Consider the following 23007-nt stretch of genomic DNA (forward strand, 5'->3'; position numbering starts at 1 on the left):
ACTTCCTGTACAGCCACGCTCCCTCCTGGCACATACAAACACAACATTTGCCTTGCACTGTGGAAACAGCAGCTTCCTAGGGGACTAGAATGCATGCTGTACCTACCCTCTCCTTTCAAGATAAGATTGCAAAATTGGAAGATATATAAAAGATGTAATACTCTGTGGAATGACCACAGAATGTATTCCTAAGAACTAGGCCAAACAGTTGGAATTAGCAGGATATTTTTTTTAAATCAGTAATTAAGACAACACCATACCTTCTTCTTCACCCTTCCCTTCCCCTACCACAGACTGTCCCTCCACAACCAAGGCCAACACCTTGGTTTATTAGAAGCATGTTGAGTTGCATCAAACTCGGGAACATCTCCAAAAACAATGTAAACAAACCCAGCCCTAATTAGATGAGAGACTGAAATGCTATTAGAATGCACCATGGGACTGCTGCAGTGGCAAAACTGTTGATTATAAACCAAGACATAGCCATTATAAAACCAAGATTATAAAACCAAGATATAGCCATTAGAATGAAAGTTCCCTTCCTCTGATGAACAACCAAATCAACAGCATTCACAGGTTTATTGAAGAAAGGCTGCCTTCTGAAGATGGTCAAACTTACTTAACCTTTTTCTTCTTAAGGGAAGGTACATCTTTCTATTTTTGACCAGAAAGAGGGACTCCTCACTACCACCCAGCCACAGAGCAACCTTTACAGAATAATTTTTTTAAAACCAAAGTTCCCAGAAAACTACAATTAGCACAGCCGAGAACCTGGCTTGAAACCAGAGAGAGAGACATGGGAAGAGTAAAGGACACAGACACTAAAGGACATTTGTACACATGATTGTGCTGCAGCACCGTGTTTTTTAAATCAAATTAAAACAAAATTAGAGCTCCTTGGGCTTTGGCTTACCTTAAGCAAAGCTCGAGCAATTGCAATTCGTTGTTTCTGTCCTCCTAGGAAAAGAGGTTTTATTCAAGTGAAATGTAAAACAAGAGATTTTGATTGCAACTAAAAGGTCTACACTAGGCATGACAAACATATGGCCCCATGGGCCAGACTGGGACTAGCCACCTGTGAAGTGCCCACGGGTCCAGCCCGCACGTCACATGCAGCATGGGGCTTGCTGTGCACTCAGTGTACAGGGTGGCATGGGGCACATGCTGCCTACAGCACTCAGGCTGCATCCAGCACTGCTGGCAGCACAAGGGATTAGTCCAGGGCATCACATGCAGCCCACTCACTGGACCCCGTGCAACACTGGGTCCAGCCCACATACCATGGGCAAAGCACACCTTGTGCCAGCACCATATGCCACATGCACAGCAAACCCCAGAGCCAGTCTAGACTGGGCCATGCTGGAGCCAGTACACAGGGCCAGTCCAGCAGAGCACTACATGGAGCGCATATCCCATGGCAGCCCCCTCGGTTACTTGTGGTACGCACAGTAACAGATTTGGTCCACATGCCATATGCAGTGAACGGAGCCAGTCCAGAGACCTGCATGCTGATAGTTCCATGGGCTGCACGTTTGATACCCCTGGTCTAGACTGACAGGAACTAGGCTATGTGAATCATAGAAGTTGTGTCAGGGATACACAGGGTAGAAAAAAAATAATTGAGTGTCATGGGCAACTAGTACTCAGACAAAAGCTGACCAATAATGCATTCATATTTTGTTCTACCACGTCTTTTTATTATTTAAAAAAAAAAAAAAATAGTAAAGTTATACCTGAAAGTAAAACACCTTTTTCTCCAACTACAGTGTCATATCCTTTTGGAAAGGATCTGATAAAATTAGCAGCATTAGCTACTTCAGCAACCCTCTGGATTTCTTCAGCAGTTACAGCAGAAGGATCCTCTGCACCATAGGCAATATTTTCAGCAATAGAACAGGAGAACAGAATTGGTTCCTGATAAATTCAAAAGCATAGCTAATGTGGTATTACCTACAGTACATGCATTTTCTTAATAACTCAAGCAAAAATAAATCCCATTTATGAAGTCAAGCATTCAGTTTACTTCATATTTAAGTAAAAGCTACAGCAAACAGGAGAGCAACACAGTCTTAATTCAACAACCTGCTGTGAATTAAGCAGGTTGCAAACCACACAGATATGATTGAACCAGGTTCTACTGTACCAATTATGAAGACTCTGTAAAAATAATGTACAACTATCAAACTGTTTGGGCAACTCATCTTTAAAGGAGCAGCTGAATGTCTCCTTTGTTCATGTCTGAATGGTTCATCTTTGAAATTCTTTTTTGCGTTATGAATGACTAAAGATTCACATGGAAAACAAATCAAAGCTGTTTGTGTTCTAAATTCTTATCACATACTTTCCAATTAGTACACCACACAACAGGAGTTTCACCAACAGACACTCTTTCAAAAACTACTTACCTATGCAACATACATTTATAGGACACACACACACACACACACACACACACACACACACACAGCTTGGGACTAGTTCTGAACACAACATAACAGCAAATAATTAAGGCTCGAGTGGGGGGAGACTATATTGTAAAAGTAGGCAGTGATAGTTGATTACTCATTCATACAAATGTTTCCTTCTGTCCTTACCTGACTTACTGTTCCAATTTTAGTTCTGAACCACAGTGGGTTTAGTTGACGGATATCAAAACCATCAACAGTGATGGCACCTGAAATTAAAGAAAAACACTAAGTTAAGCATCATTTAAGGTTGTTTAAGCAAAGGCAAAAAGAATAGGCGAGGAACATATCTGAGTTTTGGGGAGGTCTCATAAGAGCTATGCTCTCCATCTCTAGACATAGCACCAAGGTGGTATTCTTTATAGAATGTTTGTCTATTCATTCTTTATTTACAAGCTTTACAACACTTGTTTAAACACCTGAAGCAAGACTATCTTCACCTGTACAGCATGAGGAGCAGAATGTGCATGGAGCCTCCCTCTTGCACTATAGCCATTTACACTATCTATCCCTCTGTTACCCAGAGCACAAGGGATGATGCAGGACAATACCATGGCCAATACTAGTCTCTAGAGTGGGTGGGAGGACGAACAAGGTTATTTCATAAACACAGGGGTTCTTTTTTATTCAAAGTGAAAAGATCATTCCTTTCCCTCTCTGAATTGGCTGCCCTCCTCACAAGTTCCTACAGAGCTTAGTTTTTTAAATAAACACACTTCATTGACTCCAAATCAAAGTGATTTTTTATATAGGAAGAGTCATAACTTGGTAGATGTGCTACTAAAAACAGACACCATTCACCAGGTACTCTCCTCCAGAAAAAACAGAAACACACTACATACGTTTAACATTCAGGTAGGACCTCAACTTAAAATTCTTGCATTAAACCACTTGTTATTCCCAAAGCACACATTAAGTGCAAAATAACAACCTCTTAGTGACAGTAACATTAAAATACAAACATACCCGAGATGGGATCATACAGCCTCAGCAAAAGTGATACAATAGTTGATTTGCCTGAGCCACTTGGGCCAACCACTGCCATGACAGAGCCAGCTGGAATGGAAAGACTGAAGTCTTGAAAAATTGAAACTTCTGGACGTGCCGGATATGCAAAATGGATCTTTCTGAATTCCAAAGTCCCTCTGAAATGGTCTTCATCCAACACAACACCAGCTGGTCAATAAAGAAAGAATGACAATTCAGAAAAAAAACCCAACCTTAGTGACAGCAAAAATACAACTGACGGCTTAGATGCCTGTATAATAACAGGCAATGTCAAATTAAGGAGCAAAACATTAAGCTTGCAGCAATCAAGTGCACCATCTATTTTGCTGAACTATAATGGTTCTGCACCATATTTAATATGTGACCCAAGGCTCCCAGCATAAAACATTCCAACTATATCAGTTCATGCCAATCTCATCTCTCATAGGGATGTGGCTGCAGGCTAAAGCATAGAGTTATGCACAATGTTTTGCTACCACTTCTGTATCATTTTTTAGCCTTTCGTCATAGGGCAGGATGCATCTAAATATCATCATCATCTAACAACAAGTCTTCTTGAATGCAGCCTCAAACCAGCTTATACATAAGTGATTCTGTAGATATTGCAGCAATAGGGAGAGTTTAGAACCTAGTAATACTGGGTGCATCTACACAAGATGTTATGTTGCCACAGCAACGACCTAGGTTGCAGTAGATCATTGCTACAGAGACGTAGTTTTAGCAGGCATGAACCATGATGCCTACACTACCGCGCAGTAGTGACAGAAACAACCCATGTGCTGTCAGGACTGCAAAATAACGTCAGGTACTTAAGCAAGTGCTAAATGACAGCGCAGTAGTAACAACTGCACAGTGTGGCACAGGTGTAGACACGCCTACTGACTACTAAGGGAGATGCTGCTTTTGCTGAACTAGATACATTTTTAATTGTTACAACAAAGTGGAACCCACTATTACAAGGCAAGTCGTTTTGTAAGACAGTGCAACGGGAAAGTCCAAATGACAGACCTAGAGACTCAAAGTCCATGTACCAGATACAGCAAGGTAAGTGGTGTATACCCCTCATTCACTGTCCTTTCAATGTGCCTCAGCCCTTTTCTGCGAGACTCCCCACTCTTTGGGCAAAAGCAACAGAGTCTGTTCTAAGCTTTGCTTCTGAGCTAAAGCAGTCACTGGAACTTAACTGTTTTGACACTTTTTTGAGATCAGGTTACTAATGGCCTTTTCTCAGATTTATAAAGTGAAAAAAACAATAAGTTCTAGCAGAGGTGTTAAACGTAATCTGTGGGCCAGATCCAGCCCGTGAGGCTCCTGGAGGGGCTAGGAACCTAGCACTGGGGTGAACAGCAACAACCTTAACCCCTACAGCTCCTTATCTCAATAGTGGTTCATGCACCCATGGAGGTCAAAAAATGCCATCATTGTTGCTTGCTCCACTGCCAGACAAGAGTTCAGATCCTGCCTGGAGGGAACCCCAGTACAGTCCTGATTAAACCTAGGGGTCTAAGTGAGTGCGAGACCTTTGATTTATAAAATAAGACAATCAAGCATCATTCTTTGGCAAAAACTCATTTTGCAAACTTAAAACTCAGGTTTTTACTGGAAGAAGTTACTGTCTTTTGAAGCACAGCATTAGATTTGAAGAACAAGAATTAAAAGAAAATTAACACTAGACAAAGTTGTAATATGTATGGCTCAAGGAAGACAATTTTCAGGTCCCAATAAATCATATGAAACCTCTAAATCCATAGATTAGGCCTTAACTTTTAAATAAAAAGATATGCATTAGTGATCCACAAGTTTTTTGAGCAATGATGTTGAGGGAACTGTCCATAGGTGCGCCGAAAGTATTTAATATAATTATACATTTCATACATGTAACAGATGCATAGAATAAACTTAGTTATGGTATTTAGTGTATTCAAAGGCAACTAGGCAGCAGACATGGATAAGTGTAACAATTAGCATTCATCTCCAGCAAGTTCAACAAATTTCATGTCTGAAAAGTTCCATTTTTGACTCTCCTCAAATTCCTCCCCTTTTCTTAGGCTCTTATCCTTATTTACTTCTAGTGTAGTAAACTACTATTACTATGTCAATAGTGGAAGAGTATGGATACAAAACTGCTTAAGATGTAAAACCATTGAGGTACTGATTTTAAATCTTAAGCTAGCATAGAAATATTATGTACATGCTGAAAAAAAGACATATTTACTCTGCGCTATCTTCATACACTTTCCCATGAGTCCAGATATTAAGTAGAATATTCTAATGCCCATCACAAAAAATTGCACCATTGTTTCAGCCCGTACACGAAGTCTGATGCAAAAAGTCTTTTCTCCAAGTATTACTGCAAAAATATATCAAATGCAATTTTGTATGCAACTTCGTTTCCCTTTTGGGTTCTAGATATGTAGAAGAATACTGTGACTGGATCTTGATATCTATATGGTATCAAGAAAAGAAAAGAAAACAACTGGGGTGAGCAAAGGTGAGAATCAAGTACCACAGCAAGTAGACATTTCATGCGAACTTGGGAAAAAGGAAATATTTTTGTTGGCTTTATAATTGATCTAAAATAACCTCTGAAATGTTGGAGGGAGACCTATGTTCTCCTCTGAAGTTGTTTTGTATTGAAAGATATTAAAACTTATGAAGAAAGGCTGAGGGAACTGGACTTTAGTTTGGAGAAGAGAAGACTGAGGGAGTCTGATAGCAGACTACCTGGAGGGAGGTTCAAACAAAGATGGAGCTAAACTGTTCTCAGTGGTGGCAGATGACAGAACAAGGAGCAATGGTCTCAGGTTGCAGGAAGGGAAGTTTAGGTTAGATATTAGGAAGAATTTTCTCACTAGGAGGGTAAAAAAGCACTGGAATAGGTTACCCAAGAAGGTTGTGGAATCACCATCCTTGGAAGTTTTTAAGACCCAGCTAGACAAAGCCTTGCCTGGAATGATCTAGTTGGGGATGGTCCTGCTTTGAGCAGGGAGGGTTAAACTAGATGGCCTCTTGAGGTCCCTTCCAACCCCAGTTTTCTATGATTTATGAAAATCTAAAGGCATTCTATCAGTACACAAAACTAGAACTCCGCCTGAAAAGTTACATCTGCTTTGTAACTCCAAAGGCTGACTGCTGGAGGTCACAACAGTAGCCAACTGTTGGTTACCTCTGCGACAAACATTTTTCAATCTATTTTTTAACCTGCCACATTTTAATTAAAAGTACTTATCACTAGTATAAAATATGTAATTGGTTGTTCAAAAGCAATATAGCAATCCGTTTTTGGTGACACTCCACTAATACCCTGAAAATTATTTCCATTCTACAGATTTTGGAACTGATGAAGAGAGAGTGGATGAAGGCTAATGTGTCAGAAGTGAGAAAAATGCTTAGTCTTCTAGCCATGGATACAAAAAAACAAAACAAAGCCATTGAGACAGAAATAAAATCTACAAAACAAAATGAACCCCCCCCACAAAACAAAACACACGAAAAAAAAAAAAAAAACAACTTTCATACATTCCCTACAGACAATTAATTCAAAATATTTCTGTTATTTTTGATGCCATATTTACCCCCTCCATTGTTATCCTGGTACACCAATTTCAAATAAGAATTTCTGGGCAATGTAAATGTTTGGGCAAAAAAACTAGAGGGTTTGCACTTTGCCTGAACTCCAAGATAAAAATACTGCTTAAAAAAAAGTTTGTCCTGTATAACCATAGCATGACAAAACTGATATGTGACTTTCGATCGGTGAAGCCTACTTGAAGTAGTACAGAAACAAATTTCCACCATAGCTGTTTTTTATGGCTAGGCTCACTGAAGTTATTTAAAGGCGACTAGAATTAAATATATAATGAATGCAAAAAATAATTAAAAAAAAAAAATCTTCAAAAAACTCAACTACCACATTCCAAATTAACATTAGTTGCTGGAACAAAATATCCAAGTGATCCATTTCAGATTCATTGCTGGCAGTAGGTTTTTATTACAATGAAATATTTTAGTCATAAGGTTTCACAAATGTGATATTACCTAACTGTATCTGCTTTTTCTTAGTTTCCCCAACTCTACAGACGAAAAACAACAGGAAATCTCTGTTTGCTTATCTATATCTACATATACCCCCCCTCCAAAATTACTAGCTTTTAGACTGATATGCAGTGCTTATAACAATAAATATGTCATAGGAATCATGGAACCATTCCAAACTTGATCAATATAAGTATCGGTCTGCAATAAAGCATATTTCCCTAATTAAAAAAAATATATTGTTCCTGGAGACTTCTTTTTGCACCCTTCCAGTCCGTTAGGTATTTAGCATGTACAGACAGACAGACATGTTAGTTGGTCTTTTACTAAACTAAACAAAGGGGGACTAAAAAGTGCAATTCTGAGGAAAACTCCCTTCTTTCTTCCTCTCATCCTTATGCTGTAAAGTTGATACAAAGGATGGCTGTCACTCCAGTACTGCAAAACTCAAAGTTCTGTGAACAAAGAATCAGAGGGTGGCCATGTACCATATTCAGAAGCACATCTCGAACAAATAAAAAGCAAATTTTGAAGTCAAACTCTATGCTTATAAAAAAAAGTTTAAAGGAAATTTACAAGATATTGAAACATTTTTAGACTAATTACTAAGCTTGTGACAAAGTTTATATAATGAAAACTAATATCAACCTTTAATATTCTCAATGGAACTAGGCGCAGTAAAAACTATTAATGCAGAAATAGAATAAAACCCACCATTAAATGGAAGTTCTGGCTTCCTTTCAAGAAGTTCCCACAGGCGTCCTCCAGCACCTAATCCTTTTGTTAGCTCAGAAAAGAAAGAGCTCATACCTGAAGAAAACACAAAACAAACACACACAATAACCATACATCACTAAAGTATGTGGAAAACATGAGAAGAAATTAATCAGTTGCGTTCAAAGCAATTTGTAAAATAAAACTATGCAACTCAGACATCAAATATTAGAAATCTTAATACTTAGGAAAGTGAGCTTACAACTTTAAATAAATCTTTTCCAATTTCAGTGGAAGATACATAGGTGTGCAACTGTTACAATGAAAAAGGATGAGAGTTACAGGGTATTTCTGTAGATTTCACTGTAAGGACTGCAATTGTGACAATTCATTCCTTACAAAGAACTTCCCATAAAGCATATGAAACTTTAAGACAAATTTTATAGGAAGGCTCTTTCATTTCTATTGCATCCTGAGGTGACACTCTGAAATGAACTAGAAATTCTCAAAAGCAACAAAGTAAATGCAAAAGCTACTTCAGCCAAGTACGAAAATGAGTTCAATATAGAACTGTCCTATTTTTACACTGAGTTCAGTGTATTCTACAGTATATTACCCTTACATTTTCAAAGTATTGTACATTTGCACATTGATAAACACAGAACTCCTCAATGGGAAAATTGAAAATATTGGCAGCTAGTTAGGGAACAGCCAGAAAACAGTTTGGGTTTTGTAGCAACAGCAAAATTCTTGTCATTATGAGAAAGAAACATGCTAATTGCAAGCACTTAGGTGAAGAAATAGAAGTGTATTCTATCTCTGTTCTTTACTGCCTTCCATAAACACTGGTTCTGCACACAGTCAGCTTCAGCCCACAAAAGCTTGTTTTATTATATATTTATAAAAACCCTACATTGGCTAGTTTATAAAATGCAAATCTACTCTTCCTTCTATCTGAAATACAGTAAATAGTATAACAGGAGCACCATTCATTCTTAAAAGGAATTCAAAATAGTTCCCAAGCTATATCTTATCTTCACTTTTTGGGTGGTACAATACTGATGAACATTCCCCAAGAGAAGCAGTTAGTCTCTGGGTCAGTAGATTACAAATTCTAATATTTACTGATGAAGAAAGGGAATAAAACAAGGAAGGAAAGAGAGCCTTTGCTGCCCTCCCTCTATGACAGTCTCTTAAAGAACTGTTCTAACTTTATGCAAATGAGTGTGGGAATTACAGCAAAACTTCTAAGTGCCTTCCTTCCTAAAAATGTGTGTCTGTTCAGGATAATTATTTTATTTCAGATAAAACCTAAATAATTCCCAAAGCAAAGTCAGATCATAACTGAATGAACTTTGAAGATTTAACTTCTGCAATTGAAGCAGGGGAAGAGCTTTAAACCTTCGGTGATAATATGAAAATCAGAAGTCTTTAATTCTAACTGACCCTTCCAAAATATATATTTACAAATCTTCCCAAAGATCATTCCATCCCATCAGGACACAGGTTAGAGCTAAACTGTTCTCAATGGTGACAGATAATAGAACAAGGAGCACCAGTCTCAAGTTGCAGCCAGGGAGTTTTAGGTTGGATATCAGAAAAAACTCTCACTAGGAGGGTGGTGAAACACTGGAACAAAAGTTACCTAAGAGGTGGTGAAATCTCCATCCTTGGAGATTTTTAAGACCTGGCTCAACAAAGCCCTGGCTGGGATGATCTAGTTGGGGACGGTCCTGCTTTGAGCAGGGGGTTGGATTAGTTGACCTCCTGCATTCCCTTCCAACCCTAATTTTCTATGATTCTAAGACTCTTAAGGAAAGCCAAAAATTAAGAGGTTTGGGTTTTCATTTTATTATTTTTTTCATACAAGAGACTGGTACCTTTTGCTGTACTCTGAAACATAACTTTAGCTTATAATTTGAAATCATAGATTTCATATTCCATACCTCTAATGCTTACTCCAACCCAGAAGGCATACATCAGGAAGGAAGAGAGTTCACCAACTGTCATTTGGGCACTGCTCATGAGTAATCCTCCTTTGTACAGAACAGAGAGGACAAACAAGTTCCCAGAAAGCCCAGTCTGGAGAACAAGAGAGAAGTCTGAATTTAAACTGGATTTTTTCATAAACATCTAAAATTTCACCTTCTGAAATGCAGTAAATTTCAGTATTTCATTTTTAAACAAAAACATCACCTTGGTTATTAGATCCAAGTGAAATCTTAAAACTTTAGTTTACTTAAACTTTCTGGGTTTCTCATCCCAACATCTTGCCTACATTTGAAAGCTTTGCCTGGCAGGGCCTCAGAGCTCAAGTATGTAAGATCAGTTAAAGCTCTCTCCAGAATGCAAAGAAATACTGTGCAGTGCCCTCAATTGATCCTTCCTTCTCTAAACCATAAGCAGCTGTGATAGACTTCAGAAGACACAGAGTGCTCAACCTTCAATTAAGAGAGAAGGGATTAACCATAGTTCCTTTCCCCTCCAGTAAGAATTTTATATATAGACACATAGATCTGCAGCCAGATGCTATTATACATTATAGACCTGGTTACCACAGCTTCTGCTGCTATATTAGGGGGCCCATTTTGCCCAGAAACAGTCTGTGTGAACCCAAGCACCTATAACTAGGGACCTACATAAATTGAGGCAGAAGTGCACTGTGCAGTGGATCCTTTAAATCTCTCTCTCTTTTTGTTGCATACCTCCCTCCCCCACTGATTGGTCGAGGAACCCCTGAAACACCACCACTTGCTGCTGATAAGCAGGGAGGCAGAAACCGCAGCATATTTAAAACTATGGTTTTTTCAAGGTCTGTGTAAAACTGGCCCTATTCGATTTGGATTCAGCACAAGTCAGGGACAGTGATTCAATCCGTTCACTTGGATCACCTGTCATCTGACGGTTCAACGCTGATCCAGCAAATCAGCGATTTGGATACAGGCGCAGCTTTAAAAGTTTTTTCTACATACCTTGAGGTAGCAGCACGGCTTGTGATCGCTGCAGTGCTGGGGCAGATGCAATGTCCCACAGCAGCGCAGGGAGCTCTCCAGCATGCTCAGCAGTGAACCCAGAAGTGGACTGGAAATACTTCTGGTCCACTTCTGGGTCTGCTGGAGAGCACGCTGGGCCCCTGTGCCCCCCTGGTTCAGTGATCGGCTGCAGGGGGACCCCGGGTGCCCCCCCCAGTCCCAGGAGGCACCAGTTGCCAAGCTGGGGGGGGAGGGGAGCACATGGGGGCCCCGTAGCATGCTCCCTGGTGGACCAGGAAGTGGACGAAAAGTGCTTCTGGGTCTGCTGCCAAGTGCGCTGGGGAGCCCTCTATGCTTCTATGGGATGCTGCATCTGCCCCAGCAGCGCAGCAAATCATGAGCCCCTGCTACCTAGAGGTATGTAGAAAAAAAAAAAAACACATTTAAAGCTGTCTGTATGGCCGAATCAATTCGGAGGGTTCCAGTTCCATTCGGAGAGATTAAAAGGCCCTTGGGGAGGTGGGGGATGCGCAGCAAAAAGAGCAAAATTAAAGGAATTGCTGTGCAGTACATTTCTGCTGCTAGGTAGGCCCCTACCTATAAAATTTTGCTGGGAGGTACAATGAGTAGTGCTAGCTGGAGAGCTCACGTGGGGCCAGTACAGGTCACTAGATGATCTAATTCAGGGCATTACTGGGACATTTCTATCTGTCATCTATAGAAACAAGTCACATTTTTTAAATTGCCCTGGGCTTAGCAGAACCTTAAAGGAGAGTGGCAACGTAATCAATACCTGGCTTAACCTGGGTAAAATTTCTCATTACACTGATCTTTAATACAGAAAGGTGTAAAACCTCATGAATTAAGACTCATGAAGTTGCAAGCACTAGAATTTTATTGGACTCACTGCTTCAATGAATAGCCTGAAGGAGGAAAAACAACAAATAATTCCTTTCTCTAGCACCTTTATGGAAATTCATTTTACACAACATTGATTTATATGCATCATATCAGAGCTATGAGAGTCCTTGAGTATTAAGTAGTCCATCAGTTTCCCAGACCTAATACACCCTGGACGCTTCACCACCTTAATATACTTACAGCTCCAAAGAAACCTGCAGAAGCTAGTGCCTCTTTTTTGGCTAGCTGCAGCACATAGCCAACTTTGTCTGCATATTTCTTCATTTCATTCATCTCTTGCCCAAATGCTCGAACTGTTCTTACGTTTCCAATGCGATCTTCGGCTAACTACAAAAAAGAAAAAACACAGAACTGGACACACATACTCATGGGTAGGCTCACATTTCAAAAGGTCTGAAAGTAAAAGCAATACAAAAGCTTTTCTATCTATCTATCTGTAAATATGCTACTCTGAATGCCAGTGAAAAGCTTGCCATGCCCCTCTCTTGAATTCCATGATACCAGAAGCACATTCTATACTAATATGGTTTTAAAAAGCAAGTCAAAATTAGTTTAGCTGTACTACTAGTGTGGACAGAAACAGAATAGGATTATACCAGCTAATTTGTAAAAAGTAATGGGCCTTAAAAAAAAAAAAAATCTTAATTTGGAAAGGACAATGGATATAAGGAACAGATGAGCATTAAAGAGGATTATTCATAGCTGTTCATAATAATGACTTGGAATGATAAATGCCCTATTGTATACCACACCGTACAGAAAAGACTGCATTTATTTATGTAATTCTATTTACCTGAATTAATTTGAATTGGGGATAAAATTTAGCCCAATAGTATAGTCTTTATTTCAGTTTAACATGCAAAAACTCCCAAATGAATAAAGTTAAACCTTCAAAAAACCCAAACTCAATTAGCTTGCTCACTGACTGACACTATAGTGAGAGTATGCCACAACAACACCCTAGCACATGAACCAAGATCAGGCTTGGAGCCACACCCACTCCCCAAGACCACCATAGTTTGTTTTCCTCTTCAACCCTGGGTGTGTATTTCAGACTTTGTAGAGCAGAGCTGGGAAGTCTTCAACCTGCTTTCAAGTAGATAGACTTCCCTTGGACAAACGACAGGCAAGATAAACAGCATGTGGCTAATCTTTCTTCTGCATAGTGCATTTGGGCAAACTGACCATCCCAGGATTAACATAGCTGAAAGCCATGAATATTTTAGCAAGGTCTTGTTCTCAGCATTTCTCTCTTTCATAGTAAAAAAAGTTAATTCTATTCTAGAATAAAATTACTGAGAAATTACTAGTAGGCAATTATGCCCCAGGTCTTTCACAAAAGCCCCTTAAAAATAACCACCTCCAATTCTCTGACTCCTCCACAGATGAAGGGGAGGAAAAAAAAAAGAAAAAAAAAAGAACTTTGCAGCATAGCCCAAAGGTTAGTAGACCCAGGCTCAGATGGATTAAGAATCAGGGTAAAACATCAGCCCTCACATCAAGGAACCTTCCTGGAGAATTGTTTTGCTGGCTCTGCCTCTAAAAGTGCTTTCTGTGGTCTCAAATCTCCTTCATCATACAGCTGCAGAGGTACCACTCATAACTAGGTCTCGCATCATTCAGGCCTTCATAGGCTGAAACTGCATCCCTCACACTAAGAAAGAACATAATTCCCTTAAGCCAGGACTGTCCAACTGGCAGCCCATGGACTGCATGAAGCCCATGAGGGTTTAAGTTGAAGCCCCAGGGTTCTACTCTAGTTGCTGCTCCCCACATCACTCCAGCTGCAACAGCAGCTAGAGTGTCTGGATTTCCCCTCCCTCCTCCAGCTGTTGCTTCCTGCCCTCACCCCAGCACATAGGCAGTGTAATGCAGCATGGGAACCTGAGTGCGAGTACAGGCCACACCTGTATGGGCTGGGGGGCCAGAGGTCATGCCCGTGAGGGGCAACACTGTGTGTTGGGAGCATCTATGTGGTCTGTGGCTCACCTGGTGTGGCCTGCGTGGCATCTGGCCCCCAAGGGTTTAAAAGTTGGGCAGACCTGTCTCAGGTTCTCTCAGCACGGATTTCCATAAAGCTGGTATCATTTTGCTTCCAATTTTTTTTCTTTTTTAAAAACAAAGGAAGGCTAGCAGTGAGACCTGTGGGAAAATGTTATTAACCTCCCCCAAAGAAATTACTTCCTCACACCTGAATACTTGAAAGCAAAACAGGTTTATTAGGTCCAGGTAAAGAAATGGACCTCATACCTCAGCAATTCTATAATACCTTTCTTAGGGTATTTAGCTTTATATTATCCAAAGCATTCTACCAAGTCTTAGCAAGATTACCTGTGTTGCTTCTGCAAGGGAATCCTGGGTCATTCTAGTAACCTTTCGTAGATATTTTGAATAAGCCATACCTAGGATAACCAGAGGGGGCACAATACTCAGAACAAACATGGCAAGTTTGGGAGAGACAAAAACCTAGAAGAAGTTAAGGATTCAAGAGTTAATATTTTGGCATAAAAAAGCCACATTGCTGAAATACAGGAGTGCATACACTCAAGCCTGAAGAAAACTACACTGCTTTTTTAAAGATAGTGTAGATTATTTTATAGTGCAGTTGTAACTTATTTTGTCATCTCCTATTTTCTAGGCTAACCACCCATCCTTCTACAGCATTTGGGCAGTACAAAGAATCAGGAATCAAATGGTCTGGATTCTATTTCTGGTTCTGACACTGCTTGGCTCTATGGGCTTGGACAACCCACGGTCAGTAATAGATGTCCATTTTGTTACCATAATAGAGCCCTATCATGGCAGCAACTTAAACAGAACCCCTCAATGAAATCAACTTAACATTATTTTTAAATTAGATCTAGGTTGAATAAGGCCTGTAATATTTGGCCTTAAACAAAGGGCTGAAATATGTAAGTTTTATCACTGACAAAATTAAAAGACTTGAATAACACTTTAAATTTTTAGAGTGGAAACTCTCACCAGCTTCTGGTAATGTTACCTGACTGAATTTCTGTTCTTTTTTTTTTTGATCATGAAACCTTTTTTCTTATCTGTCTTTCTTAGAATGACAGCAACAAGCAGCCCAATGACATTTACAAAAACCGCCACCAAATTATCTATTCTGAGATAAGACTAAGAAAGTTTAGGCCATGCAAACCATTGGGGGGGGGGGGTCTCTTATTCAATAAAAATTAACCCATTCACTAGACATTTACTGATGCAGAACATACAGAACACCAAGACCCTTAACTGAGCTCTTTATCCTAGCTATTGCCTCAGTCATCAACTGTAAAATTCTTATCAGTATTTAATGAGATGAATGAGATTTAATGCTGCTCAACATGGCATCTTTGGAGCAGTGCCTCATTAAAAGGAATACCTATGGCATAGTAGCAAGCTGGCTACAGGCAAGTCACTTGTTAGAAAGTAGCACATAAAAAGTTATAAATTTTAGAAAGAGCACAGAAGAACAAAGCTCTCACAAAACCAGAGCAACCCGAGTGGATTTCGAAGACCTTTATCAATTACTGATACCAACTTATGAAGCCTTCAACCTGTCATGAGCAGTGAGGGAAAGGAAAAAGACAAACATACCATCATGCCAACCCCTACTGAAGCCTGAGCTCCTGCTCTGAGCCCATCAGAAAGGTTTTCAGTCACGGAACGGCCCAACAATGCCGTGTCTGAAGATAGGCGGTTTATCAGTTCTCCTGTGCTGGTCTTATCAAAAAAAGCAACTTCTTGCTTCAGAATAGAGGAAAAGATATTTTGTCTCAATTGTTTCACAATTCTTTGTCCTACAAGAAAAAAGAATGGTTTTCCAGAAAAGATTAACATTTCAAAACTTCATATGTAGAAACACCCCCTCCCCGCTTACTGATTTTATGAAAGACTAGAATAGGATTCTTCCGTTTAAATCATACTGGAGTGTTACAAAATCCTAGAATCCAAACCAAGTGGATGTATCCAGACGTGCACAGACATTTGGTTTCCCCGGGGACAACTGTGCTGCCGCCAGCTGTCCTGGGTGATTGCCTGTGCCACATGGGGTAGGGAAGGCTGAGGCCAGCACTGGGGGCCTCCCGGGGCTGCAGCAGCAGCGATCCTGCCATGGGAGTCTGGCCAGCAGCAGTGTGTGGCTCTGGCCAGCCAGGCTCCAGCTTTGGGTGGCACACGTTGCCTCTGTGTGTGCCACTCCCCTTTTTTTTCCCCCATGGGTTTTTTTGACCCCAGAATATCAAGGGGTCAAAAAATCCTCCACACAGCTCCCATGTACGATGGAGAACAGAATGTGCAGTATACCACATTGTTGCACTCATCTGGACGTGGCCAGTGAGCTTTAATCAGTCCGTGTCAAGATTTAATTCCTCTTACATTAGGCACCTTTGTATTGCTCATTTATCTTTGATGTGATGAAGCAAAATAGCAATTTTCAGAAAGATTCACAACTGGTTCCAGGGATTTCTTTCAGACCTTTAAACAGTACCCTGTTTCTATGGCAAGGACCCCTTTTGACTTTACTGGGTTTCTTTTACCTGCAGTTTGCATGAGGTAGACACGAGTGGCATTTGCAGCAGCACCACACAAAAAGAGCCCACTCAGCAAAGCACAGAGGCTGGTCAGGCTGTTGGTGAAGTCTTCACTGGGATTTGTATAAATGGCATCAATCACTTTCCCCAAGAAGAAAGGAGCTGACATGGTGATGACACTGGACACTGTCAGAAAGCCAACACCAGCTGAAACAAAACACAAAAGCCTCCTTACATTCAGAGTTTGTTCAACCATTAACAGAATAATATGGATGAGTATTGTTTTTAATCTTCCAACAACCTAATAAGTACTGTGGTCTCTAGGACAAAATTATTGGCACTCTTTGAACAGGATATTGAAAGTCAGTTTGACACAGCCCACCAAATGCACTAAGCTAAAAATGCTTAAGAGGTAGATGGGAAGAGTCCCATACAAAAGAAGCTTCTCATCAGCAGATCCTTTAAAGAGTAGGGAGAAAGCCAGTCTCTTTTTTACTGAGAGACATAGGATTATTTTTCAGGGACCACAGATCTCTTTCCAGATACAATCTTCAGTCAAAGAGAATCCACAGTCCAGTGTACTGAATAAAAAGGTATACATCCTGAAAGAACATTCTTAATGAGCAGACTACTGATAAAAGACTACGAACAGCACATGCAGCCAACCTATAGCCTATCTTATTTAACATGGCAGACAGCATGCTGCCTTCTTCCTCCTGCACTTCTGAGAGTTCCTATCATTCAAACTTTTCTCTCCATCTGGAAGTCACCTCTCCTTGCTAGTGAAGCAAAACAAGCCTCTTTATGCAGCTTGAAAGGTTTGCCCTGTTCATCATAGCAAAGCTAAAGCATGTCTTCAATACTTTTGGCCCGCTTCAACCTAGGAAAGGTTTGAATTAGTTCTTTATTGATGCCAACTTTAGACTTAGAGCATACCAACTTAATTAATACCTGTTTTTCAGGACTATGAATAACAGATTTGCTTTAGTTAGTCTTCATCACCGTCATCCAACCTGTGGCACAGGCAGTTGGTGTGCAGGCACATGAGCCCAGGCACAGATGACAGGGATTGGAGTGGCACTCTGGGAGGAGACGGGGATAAGGGATCAGTACTGACTCAATGGTTTGGCCCTGTGAGAGCTGTGGGTGTGGGTGCTGCCCAAGTCAGTGTTGATATGTCTTAGTAACAACGGGATTGTGTGGCACCAAGATACAATGCAACTTTAAATCAGCCACCACTGTCTCATAATTTGGATTTACCTTGTGGCATGGTTGCCAAAGAAGGTGGCCACCATTGAACTAGCCCATCAGCAGCCAGGGGGCTATCAATGGTCTTGTTGTTTGTTTTTTTAATTTCCTGTTAAAAGTGTTGCTGTGAAAGTTACCTGTAAAATGACAGATGCAAAGGAAGCTTAAGTGTCTCTCTCTGCAGCCTATCTGGCAAGAGAAGCATGACAGAGACAGCTGTGGGGTTGGGCGTATGCTAGCTGCGCATGGGGTTGGAAGTATGCTAGCTGGAAGACAAAAGGGAATGTGGGGTGGAAGGTAGGCAGCGAGGCTTTACGGGGAACTGGGATAGAGGTGGGCTGCATGATCAAAAAAAGTTAAGAACAGCAGTCCTAGCTAAATAAGGATGGTAAAAAGAATTTCTTGCAGATGCTGCCACACAAGAACTTGGTGGTAATGAAGAATCCAGAAGCACTCCTTAACTGTCAACCAAATCACAAAATTGTGCAAGTATGTTCACATATTCACAGAAGAATACACCATAGCTGCAAAATCCTCAAAGCACCTTCCTCTGTCTCAGCATAGTCTGTCTTGCTTGGATTCAATTTCAACCAGATGTTCTTTATTCACAATTACAGCAGATTTCACCTGAATTCCTTCTGTCTAATTAAACTAAAACTAAACACTCCGGAAGTAGTGAGCTACTGATACTCCATTTACTGAAATACTAGATACAGTGTGCTAGTACAATGCATTTAAAGTTTACAATTTTAAACAATATTGCCTTACAAACTAAAAGCCAAGTAATCTACATTATTACTTATCATCCTTTCCTGTCTCCAGATGCACATAATTATCCCCATTTTAAGCACAGTCAAAATACAAAAAGATTTCATAGTTTATCTTGCCAATTTTACTGCAGTAACAGTTTCATCACCCAACAGCACAGACCCAGCATATATCACGTTGTCTGTTGTCAGCAGTAGGGGTCACACTTGATTTTTGAGGGTTGCTGTTAGCATCTAGGAGAACAAGGGTGTTGCAAACTGTTGGCTTATCCAAGAAGCAAAATTCAACACTCCCAACAAGAGGTGTTACAGTGATAATTAGTTAAAAAAAGGGAGGGGTAGGGCAGGTTCAGCCACCAGATATGGAGGTATTCCAGAGGTCAGAGGCCCTGCCACCAGAAAAAGCTCAACATGCGAGCTCCAAGGCGTTAGCATTAGATGGCTTGACAGGAAATTCACTTCAGTGTTAACAGGAAAATGCACCCTTCCAGGGCATAGATTAGATGATCTTACAGAATCACAAGTCAGAAAATGCCTACAGAGATCAAACTGAAACCAAACCATTTGTAGTAGATGGACACAAATTTACTTAGTGTCTAATGGGGAATCAGTACATACTTGCATTAGGACAACATCCTATTACAACTATGGCTGAAGAACTCCAACAGATCCCAAGGAACAATATAAACTTTCTGCCAGTAATGAGAATGCTGCTTTGGACAGAAGTGCATTTGTGCTCCTAAATCACAATGGGTTGCCTTTAACCACAGAAACTCGTTTAAAATGTACAAAGTGAAAAACAAATTCCCAGTCTCAAGGGTCTCGGGTCATGCAAAATAATTTGTCTTACCTGCATTTATACTTTAAACATGAGGTTTGACCTAGTTTCATCTTTTGCCAACTACCATTCAGTATTGCATCTCCTGTTATATCCAACTATACCAAGAAGCTAGCAAAAGAATAATCTTTGATCACATCAACCCAAAGCTGGTAGTCTAGATCCTACCCAGTCAAGTTTTAGAGCAGAATTTAGAACAGACAGTATTAGTGAAACTGATGGGGTTGGGCTTTGTTTCTACACAGATGAAGGGCACTGATCCCAATCATGCACTTGGATCTCTCCACAGCATTCAGTACAATCAGCAGCAGAAACTTATCTGGTCTCTTCAGCCAAGTACAGACAAAAAGCCAGAGGCTGAATTGATTCAATCTTTGCAGGTTAGTCTAAGCTGCATAGATTGAACCAATAAGCAAGTTAGCAGACATTTGAAATGCAGCCACATGACCAGTGACCTACGCTAGAAGCTGAGGTGCACAAGAGCACACCTCCCTACTCGGCTGAAGCAGACAGCTTGGGCCAAAGCTAGCCCGCCCATACTGCGAGGCAGGGTTTGCAGGGAAGGGCAAAGCATCCTGGGATGCTGGGGTACAACAAGTTAATTAATCTGGACGGGATCTGGGACAGAAATTCAATAAACAGATTTAACCTAAATCAGTTCATTCTGATATTACATCCATCCAGATTTATCTTAAACTGGTTTTCATCATTTTGAAAGCAGTTTATGTCCACTGAACTTCTGTTGTATTACAGATTTTAACTGGTTTCCTACCACTTATATCAGTTTATGCATCATTTCCATCCCTAGCCTTAGAAGTAGAAGGGATCAAGAGAAACTGAGTCTAGTGGACAGTTACAGTACTCTGCCACCAGACCTGTCTAGTACAATAGTTCTACTGCTTCCCTTTTCCTATGCAATATTGACATGCATCTGCTAAGCAAAGTAGTGACATTTCATGAGCTCAAATGCAAGCAATAAACAGAGGACACACTTTCCATTAACAGTCACTAGCCATTAAGCTGCCCCAATGTCAGAGAAACTTGATGAAGACAAGACTCTTAAGGAACTTGCCGGACTCTTAAGGAATTAGCTGTACCAGTTGAAGATTTACATCCACAACTTGTAAAGACACTTTGCAGTTGGGTGCTTCTAATCTTTCTGTCAACACCAGACTCTCATGTTCTTGGAAGACTGGTTAGTTTAACATATTGCATTTTTTTTTCCAAAGGAGGCTTCAATCTTAATTATTCCTGGGTTTGGTTCCCTGACCTGGCTCCCCAGACAGTACCACCTCAAGTCCTTTTCACTTCTCTAATGGATCGAGGCTAAAGATATCTTGGGAGATGCATTATTTCCCTGGATCCTGATGACGTTTAATAGCTCTACCTCAGGAAAAATACAAGCGTCAGACAGGGGTCTCTCAGTGGGTGGTCTTAGACTTTGATATTCACTCTCACAACAACTTCCACATAGCACATTCAATATTATATGCACACAGTTAGTTACAAGTAAAAATAATTTCACAACCTGTCCCTCCAAATGGAAGACAGAAGAAACCCAATGCAAACACTAATCCTTTTTTATTCTCAACCTTGAAGACACTCTGGCAGCATGGTGACAGGTGCAACATAACATACTAAATAAAAGAGAAATATACTTTGTCTTTTTCTAAGGCATACACTGAATAGAGAAAGCATTTAATATAAGGATTTAAGAGAAACTAAATGAGGAGTCAGGAGCTGAATTGGCGGCGGGGGAAGGTGGGGAACAGGAAAGGGGACTGGGAAGTTATTCCAGTCACAGCAGAAAACAGAGGAACTTAAACAGCAAGACATGACCAATGAAGTTGGCACTGGAGCCACAGGAAGAGGAATCTATAAAGTAAGCCTAAACAGAGTTCTTCGGAGTCATGACAATATGAAATGAAAGTTTAACTTGGAGACCGTTTGGCAGGAAGTATGGTCACATAAAATGCCAGGACTTTATTTGTGACTGTCCAGCATAAGCAGTGAAGTTATTCAAAGCTTGCTGAAAAACTACATCTTCAACAAAAACATTTCTTTGCTGAAAAGTTTCTGCAGTCCTGGAAAACTGACCACTGAGTCAATCACCAATGCATAGCACAAACAATGGGAGTTTTCAGACGCTATACCTTCAAAGCTGATGTGGTACATTTGTACAGTCTGCTAAATCCCGTCCCCAAAGACTAGCACAGGTTTCTTTAAACAAACTACTAGCAAAAAACTGAAAGTTTTCATGTATTGTTAAAGTAAAAATACCTTGTAGAAAGCAGCCAGAACAAATGACATCTGAAAGAAAAACCACTGAAAATCATCTCAGGAAGTGGGAACATTCAGTAGTTCAGATGGGGCAACAGCTTTGCACTGGGGCAGAAGAGGCATAAAGTGAAAATAGTTAATCACTGTCTTTTAGGATGACAGGATAAAATACAGATAGAATGAACACTTCGTACACTTAAAACAGACCATACACAAGTCAGAAGCATAATTCATTTTCCACCCCCTTAAATAAGGCTTAGATTAGTCCTCCAAAAGCTATCTAAGAAGTGAGTTTCCAGCAGCTAACTTTGGAACCAGAATAAGGTAACTTCAGATTTACAGCAAGAAGCACTGCTTTAACCTTTTGTATTTTAACCATTACACACTTGAAATGAAGCCATAGTACTAATTTGAACAAGTATAGGCTTGAACATAAAGCACATTGTCTATATCAAACTCCCTAATCTATTCAAATCTGTAGGTGTAAAAAGAACCTCTCCCTGGAAGAATTCAAGTTCTGTAGAGTCAACCACTTGCAGCTACAGTGGTTAAGATGACAAGGCACTGCTCTAGGACCACAATGGCTTCATTAATGGATTGTGAAGAACCAACCTGAAACTGCTGCTCAAAAATTTGATAAGTGTAATGATTTCAAGACCAAAAAAAAAAAGATTTTGCTGTAACTAATCTAGTGGAGAAGTGCCAAAGTCACTGTGAGCTGGATCTGGACCATGGGGCTCCTTGCACACTGGATCCAACCCAGAGCATGGGGCAGCAGCAGCTCAAGTAAAGATGGATACACTTGCAATATTTCATTCCAAAACTTTTAAAAAGAGTTATCTAAAAATTGCTTTAATAGGATATGCAGTTCCCTATACAAAATTATAAAGCAATAACCTAACAGAACACAATGCAACTCTTCAGACGAATGAAAATCTATTTTTCACAACTGAAAAGTATATGAGTTTCCAGGGCTGCAGGACAAGAAGGCCATAAGACTCCATTCTGCACTCCCTGGGCTTGGAGTGAAACTCAAGAAGCGTCAGTTGCAAGATCCTTGGGCAAACAGCCAAGCACTTTCCTCCACCCTCAATAGGCCTTGAGAACCTTTGAAGACTGGGCTGGTTAGGATGCCTACTCTTTCTGGTCTTCTGGCTGTGGAACAACAATACCACATGCTGCTGCTTGCTCATTTGGAAATGCCCAGAGGTGGTACTTCTGTCCATG

The 23007-nt window shown here is 40.3% G+C and overlaps 1 protein-coding gene across 4 annotated transcripts in view; it reads right to left on the reverse strand.

The window, feature by feature from the left end:
- Nucleotides 1–21960, reverse strand: part of ABCB10 (ATP binding cassette subfamily B member 10) — a 28563-nt gene extending 6603 nt beyond the window's left edge. The window contains exons 1-11 of one of the 4 annotated variants that reach the window (XM_025194806.1): nt 21781–21960; nt 16654–16854; nt 15713–15915; nt 14447–14581; nt 12296–12442; nt 10169–10304; nt 8223–8318; nt 3432–3641; nt 2595–2674; nt 1734–1914; nt 914–957 (exon numbers count right to left, since the gene is read on the reverse strand). In XM_025194806.1, coding sequence (XP_025050591.1) covers nt 914–957; nt 1734–1914; nt 2595–2674; nt 3432–3641; nt 8223–8318; nt 10169–10304; nt 12296–12442; nt 14447–14581; nt 15713–15915; nt 16654–16816 — 1395 coding nt within the window. In that variant the 5' untranslated portion in view covers nt 16817–16854; nt 21781–21960. Of the gene's footprint in view, nt 1–913; nt 958–1733; nt 1915–2594; nt 2675–3431; nt 3642–8222; nt 8319–10168; nt 10305–12295; nt 12443–14446; nt 14582–15712; nt 15916–16653; nt 17483–21780 lie in introns of those variants that run through there. The other 3 variants (XM_025194804.1, XM_025194811.1, XM_025194812.1) reach the window with 3 other exon arrangements.
- Nucleotides 21961–23007: the final 1047 nt, after the last annotated feature.

This window comes from Alligator sinensis, unplaced genomic scaffold (genome assembly GCF_000455745.1).
Source record: "Alligator sinensis unplaced genomic scaffold, ASM45574v1 scaffold448_1, whole genome shotgun sequence".
NCBI lineage: Eukaryota > Metazoa > Chordata > Crocodylia > Alligatoridae > Alligator > Alligator sinensis.